The sequence below is a fragment of the Populus euphratica genome, unplaced genomic scaffold (genome assembly GCF_000495115.2).
Source record: "Populus euphratica unplaced genomic scaffold, PopEup_1.0 scaffold156.1, whole genome shotgun sequence".
Classification (NCBI taxonomy): Eukaryota; Viridiplantae; Streptophyta; class Magnoliopsida; order Malpighiales; family Salicaceae; genus Populus; species Populus euphratica.
The window spans coordinates 707223-717547 of record NW_011499931.1 but is presented as its reverse complement, the minus strand read 5'-3'; the positions used below and the strand labels follow the sequence as shown (position 1 = coordinate 717547).

The 10325-nt window shown below is 34.7% G+C and overlaps 2 protein-coding genes across 6 annotated transcripts; one reads left to right on the top strand and one right to left on the bottom strand.

Annotated features, from left to right (window-relative positions):
* Positions 1-2432: 2432 nt before the first annotated feature.
* Positions 2433-6526, bottom strand: LOC105136049 (TRAF-like superfamily protein). 3 transcript variants are annotated; one of them, XM_011041221.1, is made up of 3 exons: positions 6370-6526; positions 3725-4653; positions 2433-3102 (listed from the first exon to the last, which is right to left on the bottom strand). In XM_011041221.1, the coding sequence occupies exons 2-3, from the start codon at positions 4637-4639 to the stop codon at positions 2830-2832; spliced, it is 1188 nt and encodes a 395-aa protein (XP_011039523.1). In that variant the 5' UTR covers positions 4640-4653; positions 6370-6526; the 3' UTR covers positions 2433-2829. The 3 variants fall into 3 exon arrangements, with proteins under 3 accessions (XP_011039523.1, XP_011039522.1, XP_011039521.1); XM_011041220.1 differs by lacking the exon at positions 6370-6526 and adding an exon at positions 5037-5194; XM_011041219.1 differs by lacking the exon at positions 6370-6526 and adding an exon at positions 4801-4984.
* Positions 5409-9289, top strand: LOC105136050 (mediator of RNA polymerase II transcription subunit 7a). 3 transcript variants are annotated; one of them, XM_011041224.1, is made up of 5 exons: positions 5409-5677; positions 5895-5964; positions 7954-8120; positions 8205-8278; positions 8920-9289. In XM_011041224.1, the coding sequence occupies exons 1-5, from the start codon at positions 5543-5545 to the stop codon at positions 8978-8980; spliced, it is 507 nt and encodes a 168-aa protein (XP_011039526.1). In that variant the 5' UTR covers positions 5409-5542; the 3' UTR covers positions 8981-9289. The 3 variants fall into 3 exon arrangements, with proteins under 3 accessions (XP_011039526.1, XP_011039527.1, XP_011039524.1); XM_011041225.1 differs by lacking the exons at positions 5409-5677; positions 5895-5964; positions 8920-9289 and adding exons at positions 6741-7010; positions 7228-7297; positions 8440-8887; XM_011041222.1 differs by lacking the exons at positions 5409-5677; positions 5895-5964 and adding exons at positions 6742-7010; positions 7228-7297.
* Positions 9290-10325: the final 1036 nt, after the last annotated feature.

Sequence of the window (10325 nt, the reverse complement as noted above, 5' to 3'; positions counted from 1 at the left end):
AACGCCAATCAGAGACTTTAGCAGAAAGCAAGCACCGACGTCCCTTTCAGTCTCTCAGTGGTTATTAAAAAAAATAAAGAAAATTGCAAAGATGAAAAAATTTAATTAAATTAATTAGATTTTTTAAAAAAATTAACTGATTTAATTTTAATTTTATAAATCTAAAACTTAAAAAACTAAATCCAACCCAAACTCAAAAAAAAACCTGAGCAAAAAAATCCAAGTCAAACAGAGAAAAAACGAGTCAACCTAAAGAAAATTGAACTGGTTGGTTTGAACTGATTTTTTTTTTAAAATAAACTAAACCAAACCGAAACTAAGCGAGGTTAAAATAGTTTTGGTTATTTTTTTTTGTTAAAAATCAAATTGAATTGAAAATAATCATTCCCAGCTCGAATTATTATATGAAATTGTATTAGATTGATTAACATCTAATTTTTTAATTTAAAATTATTTTATTATATTTTAGAATAATTTTGATATATTGATATAAAAAAATTATTTTTTTAATATATTTTTAAATAAAAAATATTTTTAAAAAGTAATTATAATCGCACAATGTCGTTGCATGAAAGTGATAGGTGGTGTGTCAAAGCAGTCATATCTCCATAGCCAAGTCTTTGAATTCTATCTAATCTGTATAATGTAAGTGATAAACATTGATTTAAATTGACAATAATTAAATACGTGTTATATGGGTTTTGAATTGATGCGGTGGCCAAGGCATTGGTGATCAATGTAATTTGCTTTTATTTATTCTATATATAAAATAAATGTGAGACATAGATGTTATATTCAACATGAAATGATAATTCATGATATATTTTATATTGAAATATAATTTAAAAAAATTATTTTTTTTATCATTATCTCTTTTAGAATATGTTTGATATTGTAATAAGATTTATTTTCTAAAGTATTTTTACTTATAAATATATCTAAATAATATTTTATTTTTAAAATTTTTAAAAAATTATCTGTAATATCAGACATTAGAATAATTGAAAAATATAAAATATATTTTTTACAAATCAAAAGTTTTTTTTAAAAAAAAACCAGCTATTTTACCAAACAAACTCTTACTTTTAATATTTAGAATATCAAGTATACAGGCCATAAAGAGTTAATTTGAAGCAAAGATTTTCATATTTCTTTTAAAAAAAGTCTCATTAGGAGTTACATTATCTAATTCATGGGGATGAAGTGGACAAAATCTTCTTAGTTCACTTGTTTAATAATCTTAGCACATTTGTCTATTTATAGGTGGGCATATATTCAAGTAATTAATTAGTTATTTATTTAAAATATATATAAGCTAGTTAACTTAATAAATAACTTAGTTCACTTTTACTCGATTTAAAACTATTTTTAATATTAAAATGTAGCAACAACCGTTCTTGAATACTTTTGAATCTAACATTTGATATTGTTTGCTGTCAAATCAGTTTTTCTTTTTATAAGAAGTGGGCTTTAACTTTTAACGTGGATTGTGGAATACTTGCACAAGATTTGATAGAAGGTCATCAGGCAATACGAACCCTGAATTTCCCACAAGGACTTGGTCACGGGCTAGATACTTTTCCTTCCATCAGAGATTAAATATTCTTCCGCAAGGACTCTGTCATTTCCTTGAATTTTCAGTTTCAATGTGTTTGATTTGATAATTGAGAAAGTGGAAGAGCTAAATTAATGAAGGATTGAATCTATTCAAAGGCAGATATTGTGTCAAAATCTTAAAAGATTCTGCCTGGAACTCTCAAGAAATACAGTCCCTGCTTCTAGATTGGACGTCATAGCGCATTCAGAACTTCAGATTCTTATTTTATTGCTATATGTCCATTTCTCCAGCAGCCTTCAGCTCATGATTTGGAGGACAGAGCAACGATAAGAAACTAGGCTTAGGCTTCTCCATCAACCCTTAGCCCCATTTGAACAGCCGAGCTTTAGCTATCATGCTGTGGGTTTAACCCTCCATCCACAGGATGACACAGAAACTCTCTCTCTCTCTCTCTCTCTCTAACTGTATGGTTATTTTTTTAATAGTAGGTGCTTATGGTGGGTGAATTACACCACACACCCTTGAAACATATTTTCCATTATTCGGGTTGTATTTTAACTTTCACTGGAAATCTAGTGATTGATTGCTTTGCTGACTGCGCAAGGCTGTTCAAGACTGTTCAAGACTGTTAATCATATGGAATGTAACTAGTTTGTAAAAACTCGTGTTCTTTCTTAGTCACAGATCATACTAAAAGAAGTCGTGATTATGGGGGTAACACCTCTCGGAGGAGGTATTCAGCTCTTCTTTTCTGAATTTGAAACAGAATTTGGCTTTGTGGTGGATGCAAGGGAATACGATTGTTTATCATGTAGCTTTATATAATAAACGTGGGAAGCATATTTGACAATCTGAACGAAACGCTTGGAAATTATACCATTTTTTTTCCTATTAAAGCAAAATTTTGGTAGCTCGGACGAAACTGCGAGTCGACCTTCTATTTGGGAGTTATTAGACAGGAGAGAACCATCATACATTAATGATTCTTCGTGCGGATTAAATCACAGAAATTGTCTTGCCTCTGGAGATCAGCCAGAGTGAACTGCTAAAGAATGATGTGCAGATGTTTTTTACCTATAATAATGATGTGCAATGCGGATGACTCAAGCGGCAATGAGGAGCACGATTTCCTGAGAATCAGCTTTTGATGTTCAACAGGACTAGGATGGTTCCACAGTGCTTGGGATTTAATGAAAGCAAAAACAATTTTTCAGCATGGCAGAAGTGTATTAGGTGTCAACTTGCATCCCAGCTTCCTTTCATGCAAGCCCTTAAATTTGAATGCTCGACAGTTCTTCACCAACCTTATTTATGGTCTCATTGGACTTTTCACTGCCAATTTTGTCTACCTCAGTCGTTTCTTCACCACCCTTGTTGAAAGCTTCAATGGGTTCTTCACTACTGTTCTCTCCAGCCTTGTTGGGTTCTTCACTAACCTTTTCAGCAGCTTTAACTTCCAAAGGCCCAAGCTTTGCTTCAACATCCTTGACTTTGAGGATTAGAGATCTCGCATCCCTAGCATCTGCTAGTTGACCAGAGGATGACTGTCATAAAGCATGAAAAATGTTGCTGCCGGTTAAGTATTGCCAGGAATTTTACATGCCACATTTGACAAATACAATAAAAGAAAACAAATTGTGTACTTCGTTGCAGTAGGTGTTCCATGATCAAAATAAATTTCATCATGCAGTTCCCTCGTAACATATCAAACCCACTGATGAACAACAAGCAAAAAACCCATATACCAAAGTAGCTTGGAAAATAACAGCATCTGCCACACGACCCTACCCAGTGTGGAAAAGCTCTAAACAACAAAAACAACCAATTCTCAAAAGCTTTAAGCATTGATCCAACAAATGTTAAAAATTATGTATGAGTGTGGGAATGGAAACCTCGATTCATGTCCTCAAGTCCATTCACAAGGCCAGACCGGGTAAGGCTTTGCTTAAAGACATGCGTTCAAAAACTAATATAGCAACTAGTGGCATTACAAGTTAGTGTATACAGCCATTCAAGATTTGTCATAGTGAAAAAGAGGAATGACAAAGGTTCTTGATCATGCCTTTTGAGTTAATAATGAAACAAAAACGTGGGAAGCTACCGCAAAGCACCATGGATGTTCAAAAATTGTATAAGAAAAACAGCATATAATCAACTACGACTCACCTCCACTATTTGGTCAACACGTTTTTTTAGATCCTCCTCTGATCCTCCCTTGTGAATACTTTTGAGAGTATATAGCACGTGTGAATGGAGATTGTCGGAACGATGTTGCTGAATTATAGAATGAGGCATGGTGGACTGACAACCCACTGCATAGAAAGGACAGCTCACAATCTTCATAGGACAGACAGTTATGCAGTGCCGATCCATTTCACGTCTCATGATGTTTTCTGAGCACTGCTGCTCACATGGGATTATTTTGAATGGACAAGCTGAATCATGCTTCTCCACATGGCTTGCACAAAATACTGTTGAGCACCCCTCATTTGTGCAGTTCATGGTCCTAAATCCACAGTGGACAACATGCTCAACAAGCTCTTCAGCAGTGTTGAACTTCTTATCACAATGAAAAATGTTCTTGAAGTCAACATTCTTAACCAAAATCTGTGCAACTGCTTCTCTCCTGTCCAACAACCAAAACCCATTTATTTCCATCTCTTGCACGAAATCATCTATTTTATCTTCTCTCTTTTCACTCAGTAACCATCCTGAAACCCGACTAAACAAATTCCTTTTCAAACTCGCAAAGTCATCAACCATGTTAGAAATGATATCATATGGATGGTCGGACACCTCCCCATATAGATCACCTTCTAGAACAACTGATTCCGCAACAATACTTTCACTTCTCTGGGTCAGATAATCAACCATTTCTTTCCTAATATCAGAAGCCACGGAACCAGGGTTCCTAAACATATCCCCAGTTGTGTTATCAACACAAGCCGAGGATAATCCAGGGAGAAAAGCTTGAGCTATCTTGCGAACTATTTCTGTGTCATAGAGTTCACAATGAAATGTGAGTCCTCTTTCTTTCTCATCTTCTCGCACAAGCTCCACGTCATTGATAGAAAGATCCATGCTTATGATTTCACCTACATTAAAGTTCATTCCACAAAACATGAATTAAAGCCAATAAACTATCATACCCACCCACCAATCAGTACCAAACGAATGTTAAAATGCTAGAATCAATATCATGTTTAATTTCAAGCAATCAAATGTGAATTTCTGCAAATCTCCTTGTAAAATTGTTGGCATTTGAGAAAGACACAAACTTTACCACTTGAAAAACAAAAAAAAATTCCATTAAAAAACCCTTCACACTATTGTCAAATCACCTCTTCTTCCTTTAAAATCTATGCATAAATCCTTAATGTACTTTTCGTGATGAGTTAAGAAGAAAAAACATCAAGAATTTTACCACATACACAGTAAGATACTTCAAAGAATACAAAAGGCTAGAATTTGCATTTACCTGGATTTATTTTCCAAATATGATGCTTTAGAGATCTGAACAGAGAAAATCACCAAATGGGATCTTAAAATTTTAGGAGATTTTCTCCATCTGTCTATTTTTAGCACCGTATGTGGCAGAGTTTTTAGCCCTCCCCCTCCCCCTCCCCCTCCTTTTCTCTTTTTTTATATACGTTGTTAACTGTTATAAACGACCCTTTAGTTGTTGACCATGGATTTACTAATTGACTATTATACCCCTCAAGTTTAAGCTGTAAAGGCCAATCCTCTGAGGTTGCTTTCCATAAAAAGCAAGGCATTAGGGACATTTTCTATCACGGGAGCATGCGAGTGGACGGTCCAAATTGAAATTGAATAAATTAATATCCAGGTGAATTTTCTCCATAACATTTTTACTAGTATTTTTCTCGGCAACCGAACAGGAATTGGGGTTTTTCAGAGAAACTTTTTCGAAGAATAATTTTTTTTTTTGTGGTGCTTTTTGGTTGAGCAGAGTAGAGTTCGGCAATGGCAACAGCTACATTTCCACCACCGCCACCGTTTTACAGACTGTACAAAGATTATATTGAAAACCCTAAATCAGCTCCAGAACCTCCTCCTCCTATTGAAGGCACTTATGTGTGTTTTGCTAGCAATTACACTGTAATCTCTCTTTCCCTCTCATTTTTCTCGAATTTTTTGCTCCAGTTTTGGAATTGCTTCGAAAGGGAATGAAAAAGAAGGTGATTTTAGTGTTTATGGAGATGTTGGTGTTCCAGTTTTGCACATTGTGTGTGTGTGCCTAGAGAATTTCCTTGTTTCTATATTTTTGGGAATTAGGGTTTCTCATTGGTGGTTTCATTTTGTTGTTTTATTTTAGACTGATGATGTGCTTCCAAGCTTAGAAGAGCAGGGAGTGCGACAACTGTACCCAAAAGGACCAAATGTTGGTATGTTTTACATCTACTTCATTGCTGCTTGATTGTATTTTTTTTATGAAAGCACACAATAATAATGATACAATTGAGGAATTTTAATGCATGCTGTATTAGCGAAATATTGTCTGTTTTCGTTTATAATTAAAAATATTTTTCCATTGAAGGTTGAGAGCTTGTAAGGGCACTTGGTGAATGTTAGGCCATTAGTTTGATCGTTGCACGACGGAATCTTTTAAAAAAAAATTCCATTAAAAAACCCTTCACACTATTGTCAAATCACCTCTTCTTCCTTTAAAATCTATGCATAAATCCTTAATGTACTTTTCGTGATGAGTTAAGAAGAAAAAACATCAAGAATTTTACCACATACACAGTAAGATACTTCAAAGAATACAAAAGGCTAGAATTTGCATTTACCTGGATTTATTTTCCAAATATGATGCTTTAGAGATCTGAACAGAGAAAATCACCAAATGGGATCTTAAAATTTTAGGAGATTTTCTCCATCTGTCTATTTTTAGCACCGTATGTGGCAGAGTTTTTAGCCCTCCCCCTCCCCCTCCCCCTCCTTTTCTCTTTTTTTATATACGTTGTTAACTGTTATAAACGACCCTTTAGTTGTTGACCATGGATTTACTAATTGACTATTATACCCCTCAAGTTTAAGCTGTAAAGGCCAATCCTCTGAGGTTGCTTTCCATAAAAAGCAAGGCATTAGGGACATTTTCTATCACGGGAGCATGCGAGTGGACGGTCCAAATTGAAATTGAATAAATTAATATCCAGGTGAATTTTCTCCATAACATTTTTACTAGTATTTTTCTCGGCAACCGAACAGGAATTGGGGTTTTTCAGAGAAACTTTTTCGAAGAATAATTTTTTTTTTTGTGGTGCTTTTTGGTTGAGCAGAGTAGAGTTCGGCAATGGCAACAGCTACATTTCCACCACCGCCACCGTTTTACAGACTGTACAAAGATTATATTGAAAACCCTAAATCAGCTCCAGAACCTCCTCCTCCTATTGAAGGCACTTATGTGTGTTTTGCTAGCAATTACACTGTAATCTCTCTTTCCCTCTCATTTTTCTCGAATTTTTTGCTCCAGTTTTGGAATTGCTTCGAAAGGGAATGAAAAAGAAGGTGATTTTAGTGTTTATGGAGATGTTGGTGTTCCAGTTTTGCACATTGTGTGTGTGTGCCTAGAGAATTTCCTTGTTTCTATATTTTTGGGAATTAGGGTTTCTCATTGGTGGTTTCATTTTGTTGTTTTATTTTAGACTGATGATGTGCTTCCAAGCTTAGAAGAGCAGGGAGTGCGACAACTGTACCCAAAAGGACCAAATGTTGGTATGTTTTACATCTACTTCATTGCTGTTTGATTGTATTTTTTTATGAAAGTACACAATAATAATGATACAATAGAGGAATTTTAATGCATGCTGTATTTGCGAAATAGTGTCTGTTTTCGTTTTTAATTAAAAAGATTTTTCCATTGAAGGTTGAGAGCCTGTAAGGCCACTAGGTGAATTTTAGGCCATTAGTTTGATTGTTGCGCGACGGAATCTTTACATGGCTGTTTGAGTGATTTATATGGAGTTTTGATGCTAAAAACTTACACCTAGAAAGCAACTGCATAGCGCATAACCATTCTATATTGTGTACTCTAGTTCCTGATAATACAACAGGGACAATCCAAATGAAAAAAATCTACTTAGACTCTCCAAAAAAAAATATGTATGGGGATGTATTGTGCCTGCTATTATCCTTTTCATATTGAGCTCCTTATATGGTCTAGGATTTGCTTAATGTTCTGCAAAGGGACAGAAAAAGACATTCTTGGTAAGAAATGGATGTAAAACCTCTCCTTATCCAGTTGTTTCACCATAAATGGATGTTATTGTTTCTTCTCTTTGTTTCTTTCTTTCGTTCTTTCTTTCTTTTTAATGATTTTGGTCTCTTGATATGCAAAACTGCAGGCTGATTGATATTCTTGTTTACTGTAGATTTCAAGAAAGAACTGAGGTCACTTAATAGAGAATTGCAGCTTCACATTTTGGAGCTTGCCGATGTTCTTGTTGAGAGACCTTCACAATATGCTAGGAGAGTGGAAGACATTTCCCTTATCTTCAAGAATTTGCATCACCTTCTCAATTCTTTGCGTCCTCATCAGGTGAAGTGCTTTTGAGGTATCTTGCACGCTTTGTTCTGATTCTGTCTGAGAATTAAATTCACTGTGTGAATGGTTTCCCCACAGGCTAGGGCCACATTGATTCATATTCTAGAGCTTCAGATACAACGTCGTAAACAAGCCGTGGAGGATATAAAGAGGTATCTTCTTGAATATCTTATTTAATGTTTGGAGCTTCTCGCAAATAATAGTCCTTTTTTTATTAATTGCCAAGGCATCTTGAATGAGTTTCTTTCATTCTTTTAACATCTTTGGTTCATGGTTAACCCTGAATAACATAACCACCTTATATCCTTTTGAGACTGAGGATCATGGGACTGGGGAAAGAACATGCTGGTATAGTTTCTTGAAAAGTGGTCTGGATATGGCAGACTGTTGGGAAAAATTTTGAGCACTTTTTACCATGGGTAGAGGGTTTCTATCTCATATGCAAGGAAACATTTAACAAGGTGGAGAAACGTTTCCACATTGTATTAGGCATAAAGGTTTCCTCCTTTGATGAACTGTATCATAGTCTGAACTATAGCGTCACTACCTCCAACAATGCCCTCTTCCAGAAGCAAGATCGCATAAATCACTAGATGTAAATTGGTTGTGTTTTCTACATTTGGTGGATTATCTTTATCTAGGCTGGTATTATCCATGCCTGGTTATTTTCCTCTTATGATATGGAGTGTTTGTTATTGACCAACAAGGGTTCATCTTTCTATTCACGTTAGTGATATTCAAATTGTAAATATGCTGAAACATCTCCTTACCGCTTCTTCCTTCACTTGTCTAGGCAGAGAGAAGAGGCGCAGAAGCTTCTCAAGGAGGCTCTCGGAACCCTAGCTGGGCAGTAGAGCATGGATTTTAGGTTTCATGTGTTGCCCACCCTGTTAGTTGGGTAGCCCTGCTCGCGGAATTTTTCCACAAGGCTCGTAGATTGCAGATTCAACTGGCATCTCAAGAGGGCCTCTTCATATGACAACCATTTATTTTTTCATTTTCCATTTCGCAAACAGATTAGTTTCTGCACTACTTCTGAAATTGTAGTTTAACAACTAAAGAATCTGCTTTAACAAGTAAAAGATTGCCTTCACTGACTCGAGCAGCGTTTAATTCTTCTGCAGTAAGGTATTGACATTGACGTCAAAAATCAATCCTTTAATTAAATCTTAGATTCTCTAAACCCAGTTATGAAGAGCCAGTAGTTAACTAATGACACCGAACAAAACCTTAATGTTCGTTTCAATTTGGACTGGATTGAAACATTAAAAGAGTTAGACATTTTTTGACACTCACACACTCTCTCTCGATCCCTTCAAATTAAATTTTGATGATATTTTGCAAAAGGAAGTAGAGAAATCGTTCTTTTTCAGAAATTATTTTTGACATTTTAATTTGGATTATAACCCAAATTCTTATAGTATAAAAATAATGAAGTAGCCATTTGATCAACTTTAACCATGCTTAATTTAGTTTTTTTGGTTTTCCTGATAAAATTTTCAGGTTTTACCAACTTGTCCTTTACTCTATTTAGTTAGTTAACTGCGTGACTGCTTCATAATCAAGTGCTAAATAGACATTAATTACACATTTTTTAGACCTTTCCTTTTAGGTCACTTAAATTTTGAGTTGTTTTTTTGCACTAATAAGGCCACTTAAATTTTGAGTTGTTTTTTAGCTTATTAGTGCAAGGAAAATGAAATAAATTTGCTAATTTTTGTAATCTTTTATTATTATTTAATCATGAAGATAGAATTAAATTTCTGCTGCTGTGGGTTTGGATTATTTATTTATATATATTAATATTTTTGTTGCTGGAGACGTCAATAGAGTTGGCGATAATAGGGGAAGATGGGATTGTACAGGCAACAGAGGAGAAGCCTTTATTCGGCACAATCGAAGATATTGCTGTTGTCCCGTGGAATGGTGAGTTCCATGAGCGGTCACCGTGGTTGATTATTTGATATAAAGTATTTAGAAGCACAGTATTGATTGTTTTTCAATTTTTTTATTAAAATATTTTTAAGTTCCATGAGCGGTCTTCGCAGTTGATTCTTTTTATTCTATGAATTCTTATCTCTTTATATGTTGTGCGTTACATGAAAGTTAACAAAGGAGTTGTCTTTTTTCTTTTTCGGAAGGTATTTATAATATTGGTAGCAGTTTTTTTAAAATATTTTTTATTTAAAAATATATTAA